Genomic DNA, 26,056 nt, shown 5'->3' on the forward strand with positions numbered 1-26,056 from the left:
GAGTGAATGGGCAGAGAAACAAGTGGGATAATGGGAGAATCTAACAATGAAACCAGAGAGTTATACTTTCTAAGGAAGAATGACACTGGGTGCAGGTGAGGAGAGAAGGTGACTGGGTGCAGCTGTGGACCGGCAGCCTGAGAAAAGGTGAACAAAAACACAGAAGCTGAACTTAAATAAGCTACAAAACACGGAGAAAAACAAGACTGATCTAAGAGAACAAAATCCAGTTGCTCAAAGAACAGAACACAAGAATAAACTAAAAAATTGTTTGCCTTTCAACAATAATGAACACCGAGGAGCAAAAAAATAAATAAAAATACGGCAAGACCTATTGAATATAAAGAAGAAACGAGAAAATACAAACACCAACGGCAACGGAAGAGCGTTGCTCCAAAGATGAGTTAAAACTGCACCAGGTATCCATCTTTAATTTATACAGGGTAAAAAAAAAAATGAAGCTCTGTGAAAGCAGAATCAAACGTAATTGTTTTCAGTGCTTAAACCATCATCGGGCCGCTCTGCTCTGCTGGGCTCAGGCTGGGAAAGTGAACCGACCCGCTTCTCTGTGGAAGACGAGGAGGAAAATTGCAACAGCTAAGTGATTTTGACAGTAACACGCTGGGAAAGGAAAAGGAAATTAAGAGTTTGTCACAGGTTACAGAGAATGCCTCCTGAGCCCTCACTGAGCAAACTACTGAAAATATACCATAGAGAGCACCTTGAGCACCTTGAGCAGCGATTCTCACGTTTCGCTCCCTCTCCGTGAAAAGTGATGATGCCTCCCATTGTTTGGCGCAGGAGGCCAGGGATCAGCTGGCGTAATGGGCAGGATTATCACTTTACCTATTGGTTTATTTAAGCCCTTCTTATAAGAGTTGTATCATTATAATAATTATTCAGACATTTCAATGATTTCTAAAAACAGGAATAAGTTTAAATTATAGATGCATCCTCTTTAAAATTTGGTTAAGTGTACTGCAGGGAAAACACACACACCTTTCGCACTCATCCAAACCTTTTCTGACATCATTTGTATATTTGACTGCTGTTCCCATCAGAATCGGCAGAGTCCATTGACATTAGTTGGCTTCTTTTCCCCATTGCCCGTTCATTAACAAGAGTTTAGGTCTTAGATGTTCCAGAAACGTAACAACTTCCTGGTTTGTCTGTTCAGAAACCAGTTTTCTTGTTTGCTTGGGATCATTGTTCTGTCTGAGTTTAAGGTTTGAGATTTGAATGAGGTTGCTAGTTTAAACTTGTTACGACCGAGGCATGCAGAAGGACATCTCTGAATGCACAACCTGTCAAACTTCGAGGCGGACGGGCTACAGCAGCAGAAAACCACACCGGGTGCCACTCCTGTCAGCTAAGAACAGGAAGCTGAGGCTACAATTCACACAGGCTCACCAAAACTGGACAATAGAAGATTGGAAAATGTTGCCTGGTCTGATGAGTCTTGATTTCAGCTGCGACATTCGGATGGTCGAGTCAGAATTTGGCGTGAACAACATGAAAGCGTGGGTCTGTCCTGCCTTGTATCAACGGTTCAGGCTGGTGGTGGTGAAATGGTGTGGGGGATATTTCCCTGGCACACTTTGGGCTCATCATGTCAACGCCACAGTCTACCTGAGTACTGTTGCTGACCATGTCCATCCCTTTATGACCACAGTGTATCCATCTTCTGATGGCTACTTCCAGCAGGGAGCCATGTCATAAAGCATGAATCATCTTATAGCGGTTTCTTGAACAAAGAGTTCACTGAACTCGAATGGCCTCCACAGTCACCAGATCTCAATCCAATAGAAACCTTTGGGATGTGGTGGAACGGGAGATCGGCATCATGGATGTAAAGCTGACAAATCCACAGCACCTATGTGATGCTATTATGTCAATATGGACCAGACTCTCTGAGGAATGTTTCCAGCACCTTGTTGAATCTCTGCCACAAAGGATTAAGGCCAAAGGGAGTTGAACCCAGTACTAGCGAGGTGTACCTAATGAAGTGGCCGGTGAGCGTACTTTCTGTCATCTTGGTCTCATCTAAACATAAAACTTCTCCCCAGAAGTACTTTGGTCAGACAGCTGGACACCATCGAGGCAGTGACCTGTCGAAGCCGACTCACTTTGCTCTTCTTTATTGGCTCTGAATTCAAACCAACTGAACTTTCTGTAAGTTGCCTGAAAACTTCAGTAATCCAAACACTTTAAATGGGTTCTACAAATTCAGCTAAGAAAATGGTCAAACATCCAACGAAAAATAGATGTAAAACTAGCTAGCGGCTACAAACAATGAGCATATGTATGCATGTATTCACATCTCAATCTAAATGTATAATGTTGACTCTAGGTAGAGATGCAAATATCTAAAATAGGTTGACATTTTCTTGTAAAAGATTAGTTTTTTTTGTACGTTTAAGTTGTTTGTAGTACTAGCTTTCAAACCTGAAAAATGGGTCTAGATAACATAAAAGCCCACAAATTGATACGACACTCATGCCCTATGTGACTGCATGCAAATGAGAACGTCTAAATAACCCGCTTAGAGCCAGAAAGTCTCTGCATGTGCAAGTTAACTAAACAAGTGGAACGTGCTTAACTTTAGCAATTTCACCGCTTAATTTTTCAGCTTTTAATGGCATCTACTTTCAAATGCAGATGAGCAATAATTACATAGCACTGTTATGTCACTAATGGAAAAGGCTCCGAGAGATGGGATGTGCTCCACATGCCAAATTTGCCACGAAACCCCTACAAAAAAAAAAAGAAAAAAAAAAAAAGTAAAAATCCAGTGCAGCCGAGCAGAATGGAGTCGGAAAGAGTTTCGATGACATTAATGTGTCAAGTTAGGGTCGATTAAATCCATCTGGTTACATGGAGGGAAGTGCTGTTGGAATAAATGTCATAAAAAAAGAGAGAGGAACTCAGCAGGTTCTGTCAGCTAGAATGTTGATATGGACCTCATGAAGGCAGCTCAAGTGGTAATCTTAATCAGCAGGCTTATTTGTGCATTTATGCACACACACGCACACATACACACACACACGAATTCAACACATCCCAAAAGTTGTAAATTAATCTCTGCCTCTATAAAGAACACAGGGAGATAGCTGTGATTGACAGCCAAACCGTTGCTGCCGAAAGCCTCATTTGAATGAGAAAAGCACCAAATGAAAAGTGTTAAAAGCCAGCGCCAAGACATCTCCAAGGTATCCTTACATGAAAGAAAACTTAAGTAGTTTGTATGCATTTTAGAAGCTAAGTGTCTGGAGTGAAATGTGCAGAAAACTGCCCTGCTTTTTCGTTTCCTTGCCCCCCTCTCCTCTTCACCTCCTCCACCTTCTTCTTTTTGGAAAAGAGTAACGCTCTCCGTGCAAACCCAGACGCCAATCATGAGCGAGTCTTTTTGAGGTCCGGACCTCTTGGGGAATATCAGTACAGCGGCGCGTTACGATTCTAACCCTGAATCTTCGGGATTGACACACTTCCAAAGATGCTCTTGTGCCGCCATGCAGCTCTGCCAGGGAAGGAGGAAGGGAGAGGAAAACAGGGAGGAGCTAAAAAAAAAGCTGCTTGTCTTTCATTCAGCAGAGAGTAATTTAACTGTTGGTTCCAGGCGGCGAGGATTGGCTTTAATAATGGTCTAAACCCCTCAAATTGGGAAGGACTTTGTCGTGTCTTCAGCTCGTTATGCTGCTGTACCGTCCAATCCGGCCGTGCTGCGAAGAAAAGGGGAGGATCTGCCTGGAAAGTGCTAAGAAGAAATGATAAATAATGGGACGGAGGGAAGGCTGGAGAAGGGTAAAGACTCCCACAGCGGGAGGCGATGATGAAACAGTGAGATGCTCAAGAGGGTAGCGCCATTTACTGTTCGCTAATATCTCCCATAATGTTGGTATAATTAACCCCAGGAAATGTGACTTCATTAGTCTCAGTCTGGGTAAAAACAAAATGAAGTGAGATCTAACTGCTTGGTTATACATGGTGGCATGCTAATAAAAGACCAGGATGCAGATATAAGCAGAAGCAGGAAGTAGTGCTCAAAGAGATGTTATTGTCTTTACTTACAAACAAAAGGAGGAACGGAACCAAGATCCAGCAGGAATGTCTGTTTTTGGATTCAGATCAGAAGAGCGAGACTTTCAGCAGGTAACAGGAAGGTTGAACGCAGAACATCTGCACCGTTTCATCTTTTTGAGCTCCGTCGGTCATGAAACACGATTTATCTAGCAATGTTGGTAGATCTTTTTTGGTGGATTCTGATAATTTTCTACGTTCTGCAAAATACGAACGCACAGATTGCTACTTTGGCACTGTGAGCTAATTTCAAGGATTTGTTAAATTAACAAATAGTTCAACATTTCAATTCATAAAGCAGAATTTCCAACCTATTATGAATTTAACAGGAAGTGCTTCAATTTGACAAAGATATAGTTTCTTTTTAACGACACTGCTGGCTTAACAATGACAAACTGAAAATATTGGTTAAATGAGAAAGTTTGGGAAATGTAATAGCGTTTCGAAAGGATAATCCTGTGGTCAGTTTCATGAAGCTACAGCCGTAACATCACTGGTTAACAATGAAAGCGTATTCATTCAAAAGAGAATGAACACAGAGCTGCTTTTAGTCCTGAAAATCGTCAAGATTTGAGTCTCAGACCGCATGTCAAGTCTGAATCTGAAACTGGAGTTCCCATCTCTCTCCTGCCCTGATTTCTTTTAACGTTTTCATGGAAAGCACACGAAGCTGAATTCATTTCCCCTCATGTCATTAACATCTGCAGACTGTCCATCTCCAGTGACAACATGAAAAATATGCAGGAGAAGTGGGCGACTGGGATCAGGGATGATTCACCTTGTTCTGTGTGTAAGCTTTCCATCTGCGTTGAGCTCTACCTCCGTGGCAAAAACACCACGTAAACATTTTCTTTTTTACTTTGAGTTTTATTCATTTAAAATTCAGCAGGCTTCCAAGAATACAAAAGGACTCGGGTTGTCTGAGGTGTCGAGAGCCGGCGTGTTGACCGAATTATTAATGATGACTGGGGGTAGGATACAAGGGAGAAGCTCTGGGTCCACACGCCGACTAACAGCTCTGCTGTATCAGGGTGTCTGAAGTCAGACCCACCGGCCGCTTCAGGTTCTGGGAAGGATTTTATGGAAAACACGACCGAAATGCACAGATGTCTTAAAATTCTCTAGGGCAGAGGTTCCCAAACTGTGGGGCGCGCCCCGTAGAGGGCGCCGTGCCATTGCAGGGGGGGGGCGCGGGAAGCCGTCTGGATGAAGAAAAAAAAACCTGAACGCTGTATGAGCTGGGTTTTTACCTTAGAATGGCCAACTCTATTAATCCCATGTCAATTTGATACAGTAGGGGCTTCCACACTTCCCATATCTGTCTCCTCTGTCACTTTTAACAGCAGTTAAAACTGTTTAATCCGTTGTTAAAATGTGGTAACCTTTTTTCCGAGCCGCCTTTAAACGCAACATGAGCACTAAGACGCTCGCCCTGGATTTAGACCTGTGCGGCAGTGAAGGAGACCTGCTGCTGCTGTGCAGAGCTATGCAGGTGTGTTAGAATCATGGCAGCAAAACGCAAAAAACTTTTCACAGTTTTCCCCCCAAATTAACAGACTGTTGAGTAAACCTGTTGAATGCAGGTAAAGTTAGCTAAAAGATGACTAGCTAGCTAATATCAATACATCACCTTAAGCTTAACAAGTAGCCTGTAGGCTACTGATGTTGTCTATGTTCAGCTACGTACATTCATTTTGCCCCCCAAAAAAGTCGATCCCCCACCCCTCCGGCTCGCTAGCAAAAGTCGTTCAACCAGACAGCTATTTGTAATCCATAGGGGGGCCCCAGAAAATGTTTGGAAACCACTGGGGGAGCCCAGGAGAAAAAGTTTGGGAACCACTGGGGGAGCCCAGGAGAAAATGTTTGGGAAATTTAAGCACCAACATAAAGGTTATATATGTATATATTTTTTTAATCAGCAGGTTTTATCCTTTCATTTGTCTTTCATAGTAAAAGGGACCAGAAATATTCAGTGACTTAAACGACGACTTGGGAACACCCAGTCATTGAGTTTGGCCAAATAAATTAGGTTTTCTCCCGACCTAAAAAGGCAAAAATGAATCTGTTCATAAAATTTGCCACATAAATGCAATTTTTGAGGATTTACTGGACATTAATTGGACAGGAGACAGACGAGGAGAACGCAAATGACCCAAGACTGGGAAATTAATAAGAGAAAAATGGGAAGTCAATTTTATGTCTTTGATCTACATTGACTTGTACTGCTCTGTTGAAATCAAAATACTCTGTTCAACCTGTGTAACTTTTTACTATTTTGAGATCTGAACAACATTAAGAAGATTTGCAGATTTATTTGCCGTACCTTGTTTAGACTGCATGGTTATCCACAAACGCCCAACAAGGATCCCATTGGATGTGAAACCTTTTGATTCCTCCATGAAATGTTTGGCTCTCTCATCCCATTTTTTAAAGAGTCAGCAAACCCAGTTTTACTGTAACGTCTCTCTCACACCAGAACCGGCTAAAAATAACCAATAATGGCAGGTCAGCCCTTGACTGGAAAACCAGAAATCGGCAGCAGAGCTCTGATGGATGCATCCCTCAGAAAAAGTTAAAGTGAAACGATTTCTTCAAACCCCGCAGACATTCCTCATCTATATTCTCCAAACTCCAGCCTTGACTGCTTCAGAAGGTTTTCCTGTCTGCTCTCAGCTGCATCACAAAAAAGAAGCCCTTTGTCTTGGAGATGAAAAAATAAATTACATATATATATATATATATATATATATATATATATATATATATATATATATACACATACATAGATCAAATTTTATCTTTCTCAAACATGTAATCCTGTGGGAAAAGCCAGACTGGTAGCCATTAGGCAGTGTCCTCTGTGCCTTGGCTCGCTCAGCCTTTGTAGCGAAAAGGCCAGAGCAAAGCTGGTTTCCATTCAGCTGGTCGAAGCCGCGAGATCAAGCAGCTTCCAGCAGCACTTTTAATTTTTTTCTTCTTCTTCCCTTTTCCACAGTAATAATTGTTGACGGTGCTCGAAGTCTTAGCATGGAAAGAAAAAAAAGAAATTAAGCAGATTTCAAGTCCTTTCTCGTTTTCAGCAGGTTCCACGACATCCCACCCCCCAAACAGCGCGGCCCAAAACCAAACAGGAGAAAAGAGGCGCCATTTTTTTAAGGCTTGTTTGTTTTCCTTCCTCTGTTGCACAAATCACCCACCAACACAGGCGCTGCGCGACTTTACTTCGAGAGCTCTTGCTGGCTTGTCTTCATCAAGTCGAGATGTGCGGCAGAAAAACAGTTTTAATTGGTGCTGAGGGGGAAGTGAGGCGGAAGAGGCTGCACGCCTCACCACAGCTCAGAGAGGATACGTGGACATGATCGGGAGTTCTTCCTGCAAAGGCATTCGATGCTAACGATATCGATACATGTGTCTTTTTCCTAAACATTTTACATTATCCAGCAATCCTACTTCACCTACATAGATGGGAAGGTGACAAAAGTGCATCTTCTAAAATGACCGACGTCAGCATCACTGATAATGAACCAAAGATCGACCCCATTAGGCACATCAGTCTGCAGATAAAGGATTTGCAACAGTAAATCAGGCAGCATACGTCCAGAAAGCTCGCTGGAAAGACCTTCGCTGACACATTTAAAGGAAAGCCGGATCGCCCCGCCGGCTCCTCTCTCTGCGCTGTCGGGCCTCGTCACTGCTTTCGTTGTTTTAAGACGGATTTAGAGAAATTAACTTCCTGTTGCTGCTTTGGCTTCGGAGGCATTTCACAAGCCATTAGCTGGTTCTTCCAGCTCCAGCGGCTACTCAGACCCAGAGAACGAGCAGGGAGAGCGGAGGATGAGAGAGCGCAAGGACTGCAGAGGACGTCGCATCTCGTTCACATGTGGAGTCGTTAGCTGTGGCACATGAGAAAAATTCAAATGATGTTTTTTTTTTTGGCCCACATGAGAAAGTCTGTTTGCCAGGGTGTTGATCCCATCGTGAACCGGACAACCAGCCACTTCACAGACGGGCAATTTGAAGGCAGAGAGAGTAAATAGAAAGTCAACGACATCATCACCATCATCTAATGCACACTTTGAAAAGCCAAAAAGCTGGCTGTGTTTTATTGTTACTTTAACTGCGATGAATCCATTTTAATCCCTTCTCTTTTATGATGCAGGGAATTTTGAATGGCTGGAGATTCATCAACCAATTCCAGACACGTTTCACGATGACCGAGTTTGACTAGTGATCAGCAGAAATGTGGATTTTTTTTCTTCTTTATATATTGAAATTAAAGGGGCGATGTTGTGTAAAATCAGCTTTTTTTTCCAGCTTTACATCGTGTCATAGTGTTATTTTCTAAGCAAAATTGGCCCGGCTTGTCTATTTTATCACTAAAATCATCTTTGAAATTTAGCTACCCATTCATCATGACTCGAAACAAATTCTGACGAGAAAGCTGGTAAATCTGTTTTGTTGTAGCAACACCTTTTTTCAGCTTCAGCAGCTTCTCAGACTGTGAAGGACAGGAAATGCAGCATCTGTGTGCCGCTTCTATGTGTAACGTTTTCCTCTTGCGGCTTCAGGAGGCTTTGTGTTGAGTGACGGAGAAACACACATTCTGTCGCTTCTATTATTAAGTCCATTGCACTTCGAAATATGGTTTTACATACAGAGCACATCATCTCTTTGACTCCGTGTATGAAATGATGCCGTGATAATGTGAAATCGGGGCTTTGCCTAAACAGAGCAGTGGGAATGTTTTGATGGTAAGTGTTAATGTGATGTCATGAAAAAAAGAAGTGAACTACTGCTGCTTACTACGACCTGCACTGTAAAAACACTAAATCTTACCAAGTATCTTTGTCTAGTTTTCAGGGCAAATATCTTAGTACAATTGAAATAAGAAAATTGTACTACTAACAAGTAACTTTTCAGCAAGATATCGGAGCTGGTTTTAAGGGTTAATGATTTTCATCAACATTAAGAGATTATTAGCTTAAAACAAGCTCCTACATCTTGCTGAAAGGTTACTTGTAAGTTAGTTTTGTCTTAGTTCAAGTGAACTAGAAACTAGACCAAAAATACTTGATAAGATTTTGCATTTTTGTAGCGTAATGTTCTCCTTCCACAGATGGCACACTTGGCCCCGTCTCCCTCCTAGATGAAGCTTTTGCCTGAGCTTTTACTGTGACTAACCCTGTGTGTCCTCTTTCATCTGGCTCAGAGTTTATCTCTTTAGCTGCGTTTCTCACTCCTAACAGAGCTGTGGTTGACATTGGCGTTTTACTTTCCTTTAACATGCAAAGTACTCCTCGGTCAGCGAGTCGGAGGGATTCCTACATCGTCAATGACTCAATGCCAGCAACCGTCTCCCCGTCTCTACGTCCTCATCCAGGAGACGTCAAAGAGTCGACGCGAGCTGCTGGGGTTCCTTAGACGACACACTTTCAGACTAATTTAAATAATAAACTGAACTTGGCTGCATTGTTTGACAATTATGCTTAAATGAAACACATGTACGGCTGCGTTCGCACAGAAGGTCTCTGTTCATTTTCCGATTTTTTGCTGAAATCAGATTTTGTTATTTTTATCTTGTTGCTTGATCATTCATGCTACTGATTAATTCCAACCGCAGTCAGACGTGTGTGTGAACGATTTACATTCCCAAAGAGGCCTGCACACACAAAAGGACACCGACGTCACACAACACCGCACGTTTTCCAGTAGTAACACTGGGTGAAAGCGTTTATATTTTAGAGTTTATTCACCAATGAGAGCCGACAGCATCGTCGCAAGATCGAAACAACACAAACGGAGCCAGCAGCTGATCGCTGTGGCTTGTTGTGGAGCACCGACTGCATCTTCTGTGTGTTTCGATGCGTAGTCAGAGCCGAGAGCGGAGGGACTGTGACGCGTTGCACTGACTTCTTCCCTGAGTTCGTTATCGTAATCTGCAGCCGTCGTTTGCGTCCCGATCCGCCGCATCCGGCTTTTTCTGGTGCAGAATTATGGTGTTGCATGTCGGTGACATAAAAGTCAGATAAAATGCAATGTGACCGTTCACACTGCAGACGCAGACGATTTGGTACCTCTTATGAAGTGTTTTTTTTTTTTTTTGGGGTGCTGAAAATATTAGGCGTTCATATACAGATCAAATATGGACAAAAAAAAAGAAAGCTGATTCAGGTCGCATCTGGCCGCTGTGTGAACGAATAACTAAAACTAATGTGCATCAAGGTAAAACTGAGACATTTACTTATAGCCACATATTTCCATACACCATTGAAATGCATGGCAGATACACATTTGTGTGTTGGAGGCTGGCGTAATCACCACCGGAAGAAAGAGACACACCTTCAACTCATCACAAACTCTTGAAACTGTTTGCATCCACGAGCAACAGCTTGCAGAAATAGCCTTGTTAATTAGGCTGATAAAGAAAAAAAGAAAGATGCTGACCGGTGACGTCGTCTCCGACATGAATCCTAATGACGTCCACAACCGAGCTGAGTTTAAGATCAGTGTAAGGCAGTTCAATATGTTTTAGTCGAGGGTTTTATTTAATTTTTTTTCTATCAGGTTGTTAGGGGTCGAACAGTTTTAAAGCCGACAGAGGAAAGCCATAATCAATCTGGAGATTATAGATAAGGACACCAAAACCAGCCAAGAACAGCATTTTCCTCTTATCGCCAGTACACCTTGCCCTCCTGCCTCAGGTACAGCCAATTAAGCCTGGAGAGGGGAGAGGACGCGGCAGCAGCCACTTCAGATTGAGGACGCCCGTCAGCAGACTCCAAACAGGCCCCGGCCCCGCCGAGGGCGCGCAGAGAGCTTGTTAAGTACGGGAAGAGACGGAGAAACACGTCAGATTCTCACGGCAGGTACGGCGTTGTAACATACGGTCCAGAAAAAAACACACGCATGTAGGATAAACTGGAATTCGAAAGGCACGAATAACGGGCACTCTGCTGAACGACGGGCAATTTTCTGGATTACTTACTGCTGACTGCGCTACGGAGAGCGAGCAAGGACAAACAGACGTTGCCCTGGCTTCACTCTCTCTCATCGCTTTTTTAATTCCTTATCACTTTATGTTGTCTTTCTCCACCTTTTATTATGGAAAACGGCTCACATTATGGGACCGCGCCACAGCGTGGCAAGAAGAAAAGAAGGCAGGGAGGAACAAACCACGAGCGGTCGAGCAGAGGTCACTTTGGTCGAGTCTCAAATCTCTACTGACTGACATAAAAATTCTCTCAGATTAATATGAATTCAAATAATTTATTTATGGTTTTATCTCCATACGGAGCAAACAGTCATTTAGTGGCTTTTTTTTTTTTTTTTTTTTGAGAGAGTGATCCATCATTCAGAAACCTCTTATAAACGGTTGCACATCATTTTGAACTTAACCGAAGCATAGTTACCCAATTATAAATAAAATATACATGTATGCAAAAAAAACAAAAAAAAAAAAACAAAGATTAACATTTGAGCTTCTACTTGACTTAAACAGCAGGGGCTTTCATTTTGAAGAACTGCAATTCAGTAATGATGCAATAATCCAGATATTTATATAATATCGGTGAAACCGGATTAAAACTTTTAATCGTGTTTGAGATTAAATTTGAACACTTAATGGCAATTTAACTGAGAACTAGATGGACAAAACAAGCAACTTCTTTCATTCAAAAATCCTTTTCTTCTACTACATTATTGAGTAAACAGACATATGAGCTCAACAACAAAGACATGTATTGTTTTTAATCTGTTATTTGGATTATCCAACCATCGGATTGGTGCAAAGTCCTACTATTCTGCTGTCATGTGTTTCAGGAACTCCTGATCACTCCTGATCGGAGCAACGTGTTTTGAGACTGTATTTAAGATTTGATAGGTTTTTGCACAACTTGAACACAACAATAGTCTCTTTCAGATCATTGTATTTTTAAGCAAAAATTAACCCACAGTAAGTCAAGAGAAGCAGCTTTGTCATCTTTCACTGTCTTCTGGTGCCACCTGTGCATCAGATTTGCAGGCGTACCAGAAACACGCAAATACAAATGGTTCTGGCTGGAACCTTTGTATTTGTACCTTAAAATTAACAACAACAAAAAACAAAACAAGATTAATTGCATTAAAATTTTAAAAAAAGCTAAAAATCTATGCAACTAAATCATCAAAATCGATACGTAAAAGTGCCGGCCCTCAGATATATATAAATATATATATACATGCTTTTTTTTTTTTCATCCATGCATAATATTGACTCATTGATGTGTTGAATGCATATCATGTGCAGCATATCTGCAGACTTTTCAGTTGGCCAATATTTATTTTGTTAGAAATCTCTTTTAAAATGGTCTCATGTAATATTCAAATTATTCGAGAAAGTGAATTTAATGTTTTCATATGTTGGTCAGCCAAAATCATCGAACCTAACAGAAAAAAATTATGGTTAGATGTCACTATTTAATGAATTTATGCGAGTTTAACTTTTGGAATACAACTATAAAGGTAAATTAGCTTTTTTTGATGATATTCTGATTTATTGGTTTTGGTTCTGAAATAATCAGAAATGAATGTTAGACAACAGGGGGCTACAGTATGTAACCCTAACCCTAGCTAATAAACCATTTGGCAGAGTTTGAACAGAGCTGACATCTGTAACTTATTGACTGGTTTGCTTTCACCTCTGATTACATGCGGTGAAAACATCAAATCCCGGACCAAGAGTCTCATTTGAGTCTGAAGTTTCAAACAAGTGAGGAGGTCAGTGTGGCTCTGGCCTTTGCTCCCGCCTTCGCAAGTCTGAGTCCAGAGTCACCGTCTCTGGCAGGAGCAGCAAGGAGTCCAAAATCAACACCACAAATTAAAGCAAATGTTGATATTTTTGTGGCTTCCTGTTGCCTCTTTTTTCTCCCTGAATCCTGGCTGCATTTGAAAAAAAGAAAAAAAAACCCAAACAGAAACACAGAACACTGTTGCTAGCTCAGCAATGAAATATTGATCACACAGCTTCACTGTGCTGTGTATCATCACCTCCTCCACCAGCAAGCAAAGTATATCCCAGCTGCACACACACACACATGTAAAGCCCCCCTCAAGGGCCCAATCTAAACTGCAGCTTTATGCTCCTGTTCCCCTGCTGACTCTTTGATGTTGCCCAGACCAGACTCTCCCAGCGTCTGGATATCTGTCTACCACTCCCGGCTGATGCTGCCGGATCTAGGCCTGTCGCAACGAGCAGAAAATTAATTCCATCTCACGATAAACTTAAACGAACTCTACAATTTCCATTTACAGGATTTTTTTTGTTTCCGTCTTTCAACCTAAAACTGGATGACGACAGTCTTCAGTCTGGTGCACAGTTATGAAATTCCTTTAATTTGATGTTTCTGTTGCTTTCATTATTTACTTTGGATTTTTTAAAATGTCTTCCAATGTTAAATACACAGGAGAATTTAAAGTCGATTGAAGAAGATTGAGAATTATTGCCATTACCGTTATATTACATGAAAATGCTCTCAAAAGAATAATATTATCGGTTATCGCAATAACTTCTGGGGCAATTTATTGTCCAGCAAAATCGGTCATTGCTACAGGCCTGGTCAAATCAGCGTGACTCGGCGGCGGTCACCTCAAACCGCCACCAGTCGAGGAGAGTTCAGCCAGATTCCCCGCTTTTGTCTCAGCTTCATCTGGACAACACGTACAAAAAGGTGCATCAGCAGAAAACAAAGCCCTGGGAGAGAACGAGCGCCCGGTCCGGATAGCTGGACGACGCACAATCGCGCCGGCAAATCGTAGAGAGAAACAAAAGGCAGAACAGCAGATGGACTTTCACATTCAGGGGACAAAGAGTTTCAGGAAGCCAGAAGTGACTACACCACAGAGACACCACAGAGTAGTAGGATGGGAGGGAAAGAGATCCATCTACCCTTTATTTAGTCTAAACTGAGACGGAGTCCATTAGAGTTGCAGAGACTCAAAGAAAAAAAAAAGAAAAGAAACGAAAAGAAGAGAATGGAAAAGAAAACGATGCTCCCTCTCGGCTTGTTATTGAGTACTATTGGAGTCAAAAGGGGGTAAATTGACTAAGTAGGTCGAAGCGAAGAGCATGCAGAGAAAATATGCTAAACTGAAATTCTGATTGGCCACATGGGTGTGTGGATGCTGCTTTCATAATTGCCTTCGCTTGATGCTTCTCCCCTCATTTTCAACATTTGCTGTGACATTCACTGTGATTGAGAGGGGAGGGGGGAGGAAACAGCATCCCGGTGATGCAAATGGTGTTTGTGTCTCAGCTGCCCCCCCCCCCCGTCTCCGCCCGCCCCGACCCCAACCGAGACTAAGCATCTGAGAGCGGTTCCCTTCACATCATGTGAGTGAGCGGCTGTGCTACTTACCACGCTTGCTGGACACGGTGGTGTCTGTCACAAAGAAAGAGGGAGGAGAGGAGGGATGGGGGAGGAGGCGGAAGAGAGAGAGAGAGACAGTGATGATTAGAACATTATAGGTTTCAGGGAAAGTGGCAGTGCGATATTAAAGACACAGGTAAACAAGGGGAGCCAGCAGATCAATTCCTGAAGATTAATGGAAAGTCAGAAACAGTAGCAGGACGAGGATGTAAATGCGACATAAAGTGAAGAAACTACTGAGGAAAATTTGCTGTTACATCCATTGCAGTCGCCTACATTTATCAAGGCGACTTCATTTAAAAAACAGGATTCAAGTCTGTTTTTTTTTTTCTTCTTCTTTGCCTTATTTTTTTGTATCATCGCCTCCGGCAGCAAAATTCATCTTTATCTTCAAACACCTGATGTGATGTCTGTGTTGTCTCTTATGTTTTGTCAATAAAAAAAAAATAAATAAAAAAACTTCAGAGAATTGCGCGCTGCCGTCTGCGCACACAATTGCAACAGGTTACAATTTGTTGCAGTACCACTTGCAACCCTCGTGAACTTTTTCCACATGTGGTTGTTTTGCAGCCGCAAACTTTTTAAAGATATTTCATCGGAATGCTACCTGACAAACACAAAGTGGTGCAGAATCTTTAATGGGAAGGAAAATGAAACATGGTTTTCAAAGGTGTTTTTTTGACACAAAATAATCGTAGTGTGTGTTTGTATTGACATGCTTCTGTACTAATGAGGGTTTCCCTGCACTAGAAGGAGCTCCTGTCAGATGAGAGTGAAAAGGAACTTTTTGAATTATGTGAAACAGTGTTTGGCTGTAAGAGTCTAAGAGATCACCTAGTATTTCCTTTTCACTACTTTGCTTTGGAAAACCTTTGCAGTTGGTCTGTCCTGTCCAGCCTTCTTTGTTCCTGCTTTCTATTCTTGAAAAGAAATTAGAAAATATATATATGTATTTTCAAAATCTTGTTTTTATTTCATGAGAGTCTGAGCCTTTAAAACAACGTGGAAGGTAATAGGAAGAGTGACATCACTATCACTATGGAAACCCAATGGATATCTGATTTTCCAAAACTGAAATCTTCCTAAAAATTTCGATTAATAGATAAAAATGATTTATTGTCCAGTTCTAGCAGAAACATTATGTGGTATGATCACTGAACTGCAACTGCATTTATGCAAGAGCTATTTAACATCACAGCAAAGACTCAGTAGTGTTACTTAACATCAGGCTATAGCTAGTTGATTCTCTCACCTCAGCATGCCAAGAGCCTGAAGTGGCTCCAGCTGTAAGCAGCCTGACCCGTTTTCTGATTAATTTAGCAAATACCTTTGTAACTACCAAAGATATTCAAATATCAGGCAACCGGTCAAAAAAAAAGAAAGACCTGATGACATCACTGCACAGGCAGCAGTCTCAGTCCTTATGCATCAGCTTCATCCCTTTAGTACAGAGTCTATTCAAAAGGAGACATAATCAGAACAGAGCTTGATGTTTCACTAAATTTGCTTAATATTCCAGTTTAAAAAACATTTAAACTGGAAGATCGGAAAAGGTGCGATAGCTGCTTAACCCTTGTGCGTGCGAGGACTGAGGCAAACGTAGAGGGCTGTGGAAAATGATACAAGTTTTACGTGTGTAAAACTTGTTTTTTAAATGATGTCGCCTTGATAAATGTAGGCGCCCGCAATGGATGTAACAGCGTCCATTTCGACATACAAGGGTTAAAGTCGGCAGAGAAACTGCAACAGATTTAAGTCTTTCACCTCTAAAGGCAAAAATGAAGGTTCTTCTGTAGGAAATGTGTAACTTTTTCAAGGCGCGGTGATGGGAGACTCAACATCACCAAGAAAATAGGTGCATGAAGCTTACGGTGAATTTTGGTAGGTGAATAGGAATCAGAATGTGTTCACCACATAAAATATTGCATGAGAAAGTTTTACAGACAAAGAAGAGCTGTTTATTGCCCCCTTCCTTCAGAAGACGTCCCTTTTAATTAGAAAGTTTGAAACAATGTAAAACTTGAAAGGACGCTACTGAATATAAAGCAAATTAAAGGAGGTTTTGTTGGAAATGTCTGCTAAATTATTCATGTTTTAATCTAGGCATGCTCCCACAAACTGAATATTGTTAACTAATATCTCTGCAACATTCTTTTGTAGTTTTTTTAATTATTATTCTTTTAGCAAAGCATATCAGAGCTAGCTATGATATGCACAGAGGCCAGAGATTTATACTTTTTTTATCTGAGCAGTTTACTACAACAACTCGAGAACTGCTTTTTGCTTACTCCATGCAAAGTTTTTGACATCTTTAGAGACAAAAAAAAAACAAAACAAGAGAAAACCGTGGCACTTTTTAAACAATTGTTTTGCTTTCAGACACTCGGCCGTCTATTCCCCTTCCCCGTGTACAAAGACACCCCGGTCCATCCCAACAGAACTTAGCTTCGCACATGTTCAATTATTCATCTCCCTCTGTCAAGAATTCAGCCGTCCTGGCACTTGCCAGTATCCCCAACACATTGGCAGGCAGGCTCAGATTTGGCATATGGTGCAGAGCGGGGTTTGCTCATCCCTCCCTCCTTCACTTGGCCTCCTGGTACGTACAAGGAGAACGCTAGCGGAAGCCAGCGAGCGCGTGTACGGCCGTCGGTACGCTTAAAAACTCCGCTCACCCCCTCGCTGAGTCGCTGGACGTCTGCCCACAACCCCTTCGCAACAGGTTGCGAGGTATTCAGCAGATACAAAAACAGCTAAAGACTGCAGCTCTGAGGAGAAAACGGAACATTTCAGACCGGAAAGAGGTGAGCTGGGCTGGATCTGCACAAAAATCCACATCTCTGTTCTTGTGCTGAACGACGCTACGCATGTGTCTCGGCACCTTGTTTGTAAATTTGGGATTATATTTATAACAATAAGGCAAGGCAAGTGTGTTTGTGTAGCACGTTTCAGCAACGAGGCAAATCAAAGTGCTTTACATTACGAATACATAAAACAACCTAAAAATATTACGTTTCAGGGGTATAATAAAAGATGGCCTACATAGTAAAAGTAATGATGTTTCGGTAAATAGTAGGAATATAACAATCAAAGGCAACTCTAAACAAATGGGTGTTTTTAGCCTCCAGTTAATGGAACTCAGCGTTTCATCGGTTTTCTTTAAGTTTGTTCCAGATTAGAGGAGTGTAAAAACCGAATGCTGCTTCCCCGTGTTCGGATCCGACTCTGGGGAAGCAGAGCAGACTTTCACCAGAAGATTCAATGATTTATAATCGAACAAAAGTATTTTAAAGTACGTTCTCTAAACTAGAGGGAGCCAATGTAAGAACTTTACAACCGGGGTGATGTGCCCTATTTTCCTAGCATCAGTGAGAAGACAAGCAGCAGCGTTTTGGATCAGCTGTGTCAGCCTAGCTGACGTTTCAGACAGACCGGTGAAGATGCTGTTGCAGTCATTAATTTGCCTATAAATGCGTGGATGAGTTTCTGAAGATCTTGTTGGAACATTAGTTCTTTAATCCTAGAAATGTTCTTGAGGTGGTAGAAGGCCGACTTTGTAATCATCTTTATGTGTCTCTGAAGGCTCAGGTCCGAGCCCATCTCTGCACCCAGGTTTTGGGCCTGATCTGTACCCAGCATGTAATAACTGAAGTCGTGTGCCGACTTTGGTCCAAAAACAACAATAATTACTTCAGTTTGGTTTTAATTCAGCTGAATGAAGGTGTAGCAGATCCACGCATCGAATTGTTCCAAGCATCTGTTTAGTTCTCAGATGTGTTCGGACATTGTGATGTAGAGCTGCATATCACCTGCATAATTATAACTTAGGTTATCTGTCATAATGTGAACTAATGTGAGAATGTAAACATTAAACAGGAGGGGCACCAAGATGGAACCTTGGGGTTCTCCACATGTGATTTGTTTCAACTTCAGCGTAAAATTACTGATCGACATGAAATGAAGACGTCCTTGTTGTGTAGGTAAGGCTCGAACCAGTCGAATCCTGTGTTGAAAAGGAAACCATTTTCTAAACATCTTGATGTGGAGACTTTCTTTCAGGAAGCAGGAGACTCCCAGCGAACAGGACAGCAGAATATATTTACAGTAAAGTTATATTCTTTCCAGCAATGAGCTTTTGTCCATCATCAAACGTACAACGTTTTTTTTTTAAACTTCAGAGTAAAAGCCAAGAGTCTGAATTCAACAGAAAGTACACCATGAAACTGAAGTTTTAGAACTAAGTGAGTATATTTTATTTATTCAACACCTTCAACAGATGAAAACTAGGAAGCACTTCACAAAGAGAGGATCTATCAATATTAAAACGTGGTTAAATGAAAACATGGAAAGGAGATGTGAAAAAAAAACACACGTTTGTCTTTATCTGCTTTCAAGACAACAGAAACGTTCAAATCTGTTTTATGTCTACTCATTGGGACTACAGGCAGATTTTGGTTTGAAGTCCTCAGGGTTCAACTTGAAGTGTTTGTCTTTAACTATTAAGTAACATATGAAGGAGTTTGACCAATCAGGGCCCTGAAAGTTCAAGTCTAATTAAATCTAACTGCAAGAGCAAAATTATTGAAAGAGGAGTGAAGTAAACTCTTCTGTTTAATCTTCTGCTTAAAACCAGAGATTTTTGACTCAACTGAAGGTGATCGGGTTTTGTTGATGCAAATGAAAAATTAAGTATTTCTCAAATTTTTGAAACCCATTCTGACAAGGTTTGGTTTGGTGACTTTCAAGAGAGGTAGGTTGAAAAGAGCACCTCCATTTCTTACATTTGGCTTCAAGTCCTACAGGAACTCTGCTCTTTGGAAAAAGAGAATGATCCGAGCTCGGATGAAGTTCTGGAGCTATTTTTAAAATATGTGATTTCTTTTCCCACACGCAATTCAGACGGTTTGAAAAACTCTGAAATTTTGAAGGAGCAGTGCAGCTTAATGCCATTTGCATAAAAGGGATGAGATAATGTAAAACTGAAGTGTCCAAAATTGAAGCTTCTACTTGTAAGGTAAGCTCTAATCCAATCTAAAAGCCGCAGAGCTTCGTTAGCTCATGGTGTGAGCGGCGGACTCAAAGGCCACAGAACGGTCCTGCAAGATTAAAATCATCAGCCTCCACGGCCGCCGTGATGTCACTGGACTCTTAAAGCGAAGAGGTTTTGGTGAAAATCCATTTCACAAAAACCAGTTTGGAAGAAAAATTAGAATTATGTTCTGATGATTTAGTTTTGTGACAGATTGGCGACCTGTCCAGGGTGTAACCCTGCCTCTCGCCCCAAAACGTTCGCTGGAGGTAGACACCAGCACCCCTCTGGACCCCACTGGGGACAAGGGTGTGAGAAAATGGATGGATGGATGATTTAGTTTTTGAAAAAAAAAAAAAAAGAAATCAAAATCAGTGTAAGCCAAAAATACTGACCAGTTGTGATTTACTTGTTTAAAGAAAGGTCTGTCTTTGTGGTAGAGCTTTATAGTACATGCCGCTATGACAATACTGTAGAACATTAGAATTATGATATAAGGTATAATAAAACTGTCACTTCCTAATTTTCATTATTCTCCCCCATCATCAGAATGACTCCACCACTCTTTTCAGCTTAGTTATCTCAGGACTTGAGGCAGTAAGAATCCATCCAGCTGGCCAAACATATTGCACTATTAGCATTAACAGTGCTAATGCACATCACTTGAAATGTTGCATATTGCACCATTTGTTTAGAGTATTGCATACATTAAATATCGCAATGACGACTGCAGCACAAAACGTTGTGCAGCTGCTGTTTTCTGTGGGTTTTGCAGAATGCTGCGGTTGTGGTGAGTTGTAGCAACATGTAGTTTTTCCATCACCTCACATAATAATCAAAGGCAGAAATGAGAGAATAGAGTTTTTATCATATCCAGCTAAATTAATACACAGAACATTTCTTCATGGTGTATTTATTGTGACCCAAGCGGTTGGATTCTTGCCCTAAGCACACCAAGACCAGGGATCAATAACCTGCCAGACAAAACCGTAGCATTACAGAAGCAAGGCAAATTTGTGGCCAGTCACATTGCAAATTAAACTTATTTATGTTGCATTTGACCTCCAGTAAATTCATTTAAATTCCTAACCAACGTACTGTGTCCTTGTCCAGATCGGATTCATCCAGTTTCCTCTCAAATTAGTCTCACAAATTCGCCGTACTCTTTTAAAAAGGAAACCGTTGCGGTGAAAGGCATTAGTCAAAGCAAGCGGTGACTCAGACACCCACATTTTACAACCTTATCCAAATGGTCACAATTAGTCATAATGTTTATTAGGGATTTGTGAGAAAAAAAAAAGAAAATTCTAATTATTTTAGCATCTTGCACCCTTTTGGAAATAAGCCCAAAAAGAAGCCAATCTTTTTTTACAGCTGGTAGGTACAATCTGGTTCAAATGTTAGCAGAGAATCAGCCGTTTACACGCCACCAACCCGATGGGTTTAGCTGTTCATACGTGTTGAAGACATCATGTTGGAGTCCAAACTGAGAATCAGAATATGGAAGAAAAGTGATTCAAGACACTTTACACATGGCGTGGTTATTGTTGCTATGCTGGCTGCTCTAAGAATTTCAGAAACTGTTGATCTCATAGGACTTTCTTATGCAACCATCTCTACACTTCTATAGAGCTACAATCGTGTAGATGACAAAGCCGTGTTAATGCCAGAGGTCAGACAGAAAGGGGCAGCCTCTGAAGGCGCTTTGTAAAACATCTCAACCTTAAAGCAGATGGACCAGAGGAACAGGAAACTGAGGCTGCAATTCACACAAACTCACCAAAATTAGACAATAACAGTGGAAAATGGTGTTTGGTGAAATTAGTCTCAATTTCACCTGCAATATTCAGAATATGGATTAAGTTTTGTGAAAGCATGACTCTGTCCTGCCTCATATCAGCAGCCTGGCATCTTGAAACGCTTTGGGCCCCTTAGAACAAAATGAGAGCTGTCTATTTGAGAATCTGGTGGCGCGGGAGAAATGAACAGCAACTGCATTTTGCTATAATATTAATATTGTAATGGCTTCCCATGCCTTCTTGAATCTGTCAAAAATAATTAGAGCAGTTCAGAAAGCAAGGCAGCCCGACCCAGTACTAGCAACGAGGGGAGATCCGTGTAAGTAAATGGACTAAAAGATAAAGGTTGTTTCTTCGGTTGATAAATATTAGAAATGACAACTTGGTGTAGATTCTCAATCGTCCAAGACATGACAGTTCAAAGTACTTACATCACTCCCTAATGTAAGTACTTTCTTCAGAAATGTTCCCTCTAATCCAGTGGTTCCCAAAATGGGTCCTGGATGTTTTCGTTCTCTCCCTGCTGGTAATAACAACCTTTTCAGCAGGTCAATGTTCTTCTCAAACCTCCTAATGAGCCATTATTTGATCCAGGTGCGAGAGAACTGAAACATGCAGGATGCCGGCCCTCCAGGACCCCAAAGGGATATTATACATTAGAGATATCACACCAAAAAGGCCTGTGAAGGTCACTAAAGGGGTCGTCAAGATGGCACGAGTCACCAAACCTGTGGCCCATTTGATTCAGTGATTGGGTCTTTGTCACTTAGTCACCTGAAAACATGTTTAAAAGAAGTCAAAAATGCTTACGACACACAAACGACTCACCAAAGCGCTCGCACGCACACTAGCTGCCACCTGCGACGTGAGCGAGTGTGGATGGATATGAGAACGTCTCTTTGCGTGCAGCTGTGTCCTCATGCTAAATCTTCTAGTTGCCCCCGTGATGACTAATAACCGGAGAGCAATTTCGGCTAATAAATAATACATTTAAGAGTCTAATCAAATTGAGCAAATGAGTATGTCTAGAAAACTATTTATCAAAGAACAAACGTGTATTTACAAATACAACACTGGCACAAACAATCAATTATTCATAAAGTGAATACTGGGTAAGTGGGCTTCTTCCCGGGTGAAATGCTACCATAATTGGAGTGGGACTACTGGAGTGAGGGCTTGCATGTGTGTGTGTGTGTGTGTGTGTGTGTGTGTGTGTGTGTGTGTGTGTGTGTGTGTGTGTGTGTGTGTGTGTGTGTGTGTGTGTGCGTGTGTTTGCATGCGTGCATGTGTAGGTGTATGTGTGTGTTGTCTTCGCCAACATTTCTCCCCATGCACCCAAGTTCCCCCAAACACGACAAGAGCAGGTACCGACGGCTCATTACTGCCTAATGAGTCGTCTGATTAGTGCTGAATATAAAAGCCTTATTGTCAAGCATTGTATGTTTATTCTGATTAATTATTACACTGAAGTGACTGAATGGGAGGCGCGGCGACGTACGGCGTTGGCGCTTTGCAGCAGAGGAGCTCTCGCGGAAGGAATAATTGCGTGTATTCACGTGTCGCCGCTGTTTGAAGAGATTGCGTCCGAGACTAACCGCTGTGTGTAATTGTGCTGCAGTCGGTGCTCGGAAGAGGCGAAGTCAACCTTTCGAGCTCCTACCTGCGGATGCTGATGCCCGCTAATGACCAGCAGCTTCTCACCAGACAGGTGGGCAGAGAGGGCTCATCTTTGCCGGGGCTCGTTTGCAATTCTTCCTCAGCGTTTGGTCGAGAAATAATGAGGAAAGCGGCGCTGGTGAACCAACGTTGGATTTCGCTGAAGGTCTGCGCCTCAGAGGTTTGAAAGAGGACAGCATCATGAAGACCCAGTAAGACGTCAGACAAGTTAAGAACGACATCATGGAGACGTTTAACGTAGGGCTATTTGTAGGTTGGAAAACAGCTTCAGAGTCTTGCGTCTCTCGTAGAGGACTGATTAATCCATCAACTATAAATGGAAAGAACGTGGCATGAATATGGCACAGATGAGACCAGCAGCATTTTGATTTGAATTTTTCAGGACTGCTGGTGTGTTATACTGATAACACATTGTGTGATTTGTTTTGTGCTTGAAAGCTGCTGTAGATAAGTACAAAATGTTTTTTTTTTTTACATATTTGTAAAAACTGTCCTTATGTTATTGCACTATAACATGAGACGGATAATCTGTGGGGGAAAAAAAACTAAATTATTCCCATCTACACAAATACACCACTGTCGGTCAGAAACAACCAATCAGAGCCACGCAGAGGGTCTTTGCGCCGTCAATAAAGCTCATGTACATGCTGCCTAACATTACCAGTTTAAGAAACAACTTACAGGAAAACTGTATATCCACCATATATCCACCTTATCACTTGTTTCATTTGCCTCAGTCTTCGCACGCACAAGGGTTAAGTATCAGGCTGGGACTCGGTGTTGGGAAATGTCTACTAATAAACAGATATGTCTCAAACTTTAGGAAGAAATACCTACAACTAAAATTCCTGAGACAGTGCTGTGGTTGATAGCGCTGCATGGAGTTTGCGTGTTCTCCCTCTGTGTGTGTGTGTGTGGTGCGTGTGTGTGTGTGTGTGTGTTCTCTCTGGGTACTCTGGCTTCCTCCCACAGTTCAACATGACTGAGAGACTAGGGAGGTTAACTGGCCTCTAAATTCTCCTTACACACAAGTGTCTGCATGCATCGTCATTTGTCCTGGTTGTCTCTGCATCGCCCTGCAGTGGGCTGGTGGTGTGTTCAGGGTCTGCCAGCTTTTCAAAGACTGCTGGAGATGGGCACTAGCACTCCATGTGAGGATGGGCGGGTATGTGCAGTGGATGGAAGGATGGACGAAACTCTTGCAAGAAACCAAAGCAAACTGCAAAATTACAGTGTAATTTTAACCATGTTTTATTCCCAAAAGTTGTAGCAGTTCAAAGTGCTAATGAGCCAGCAGTTTGATTCAAGTTCATAGGACTTTAACAATATCATGATCTGCTTCAAACAATTACAGTGTTTTATGAACTACTGGGGCACTGACAACAATACACAAGCTCACATCCAACAGTGGGCTCTAAATTTTCCGTTTAACCAAACTAATAGTTGAACAATGAGTGGAGAGTTAAGCGCTTTAAGAAAACCCATGCCGACACCATCCGGAAAATAAAACCTCCTCAGCTCCCCCGCTGGCTTCAGCTTAGATTCAAACCGCCCCGTTGTGAAACAACAAAACCCACCAGCGGACGCTGCTGCCAAACACAATTAATTACAGAAAAATTATTTTTCGCCGCCGCGACTGAAAATATGACAAACGCCTCGAGTCAAGAAGTGGAAGCTTATTGTTTGGAGCCGTTTTGTAGGTGCGGAGCAGCGGCTACGCAAACACACTTGCTCTGAAATAAGTCATGACTCCCCTTTGGCCACGTGTTGAGAGCGTATTCCAGAGCAACATATTAAGAGATTGTTTGTGGACCTCCGGTGTTTGTGATTTAAAGAGGGAAATGCTTTCAGAGCTTTGTCAACCGCATTCATTCCTCCCTCGCGATGTGTGGCGTGCCGGCAACGTGTGAGCATATTCGGCTGCGGGAGGCGGGCTGATTTATGACGGGAACCTGGCTGCGCGCGGGAAACGAAGAAGGGTTTTTTCCCTCTCTCGACTGCCGTGATGCCGACAGGAGCTGCCGGTGGAAGCGGCGTCTCTCAGCTCTTACCACTCAGCCTCAGCTTGGAACGTAAAGTAAACAGGGTTTTACTTTAGCAGTCGAAATGGACGCGCTGCATAAAACCCCACAAAATCTGACCAAGTATTTTTGGTCGAGTTTCTAGTACAAATATGTTAGACAACTAGTTTTCAGCGAGAAATATGAGCTCGTTTTAAGTCAATAATTCCTTAATATCGACGAACAAGTACTTGTTCCATTGGCAGATTACTTCATGGGAAAAATGTCTTGTTATAAATAAATATAATTTGCCAATGAACAAGCAGTTATTTTTTTTATCAATACAAAGAAATTATTGACTTAAAACAAGCTCATAATTATTGCTGAAATGTTACTTATTAATTAGTCTTATTTCAGGTGCACTAAGATATTTGCACTGGAAACTGGACCAAAATTACTTGGTAATATTTTGAGTTTTTGCAGAAAACTTGCATGAAAGAGATCGTCTCTCCTTAAACATCTTTTCAGCGCCTCTGGCCGAGGGAATGCAGAGGAGACTGCAAAAAGGTTATTGATGGGGGTAGGAGGGGGAGGGGGAATGGGTTGTATCAGTTCTTTTTTTCATCCCCCCATTCCTGATGCATGAACAAAGCTGAACTGGTCTCCTCAGACAGGCGCCTGGATGACTTGGCTCGTCTGTGTACATTTTAAATCAAAGGTAATGGGGCTCTTTAAGGGGGACTTCTGCTTCATGCCCACCAAACTGTCGATACATTGCAGGCCCGATCGCCGAGGCCCTCTGTTCTTCAGAGTAAAGGATAGTATATGTGCTCTGTGTTGGAAGCAGCAGCCGCTTTGGGGACATATTGATGAAAAGTTGAGCACAGAACTTTGTGATTTATGGTGCTTTGACTTACTGCCGCAGTTACAGACGAGCGTAAAGTCTGGACGAGATTTCAGCACAAAGAAAATATTCACACATCATGGATGGCAGGCGCGTCTATAAATCAGCTTCAAAAGTCAAACCTCGAGATTGGGGCGATTCTTTTTTCCGCCCTTCTCCCCCATCCC

At 41.9% G+C, this 26,056-nt stretch overlaps 1 protein-coding gene across 2 annotated transcripts in view; it reads right to left on the minus strand.

Annotated features, from left to right (window-relative positions):
• Positions 1 to 26,056, minus strand: part of LOC103465092 (cadherin-4-like) — a 321,198-nt gene that overhangs the window by 182,089 nt on the left and 113,053 nt on the right. For both annotated transcript variants that reach the window (XM_008409644.3, XM_008409643.3), the window contains exon 3: positions 14,469 to 14,492. In XM_008409644.3, the coding sequence (XP_008407866.1) occupies positions 14,469 to 14,492 (24 nt within the window). The remainder of the gene's footprint in view (positions 1 to 14,468; positions 14,493 to 26,056) is intronic.

Source organism: Poecilia reticulata, chromosome 5 (genome assembly GCF_904066995.2).
Source record: "Poecilia reticulata chromosome 5, P_reticulata-male-v2, whole genome shotgun sequence".
Lineage (NCBI taxonomy): Eukaryota > Metazoa > Chordata > Actinopteri > Cyprinodontiformes > Poeciliidae > Poecilia > Poecilia reticulata.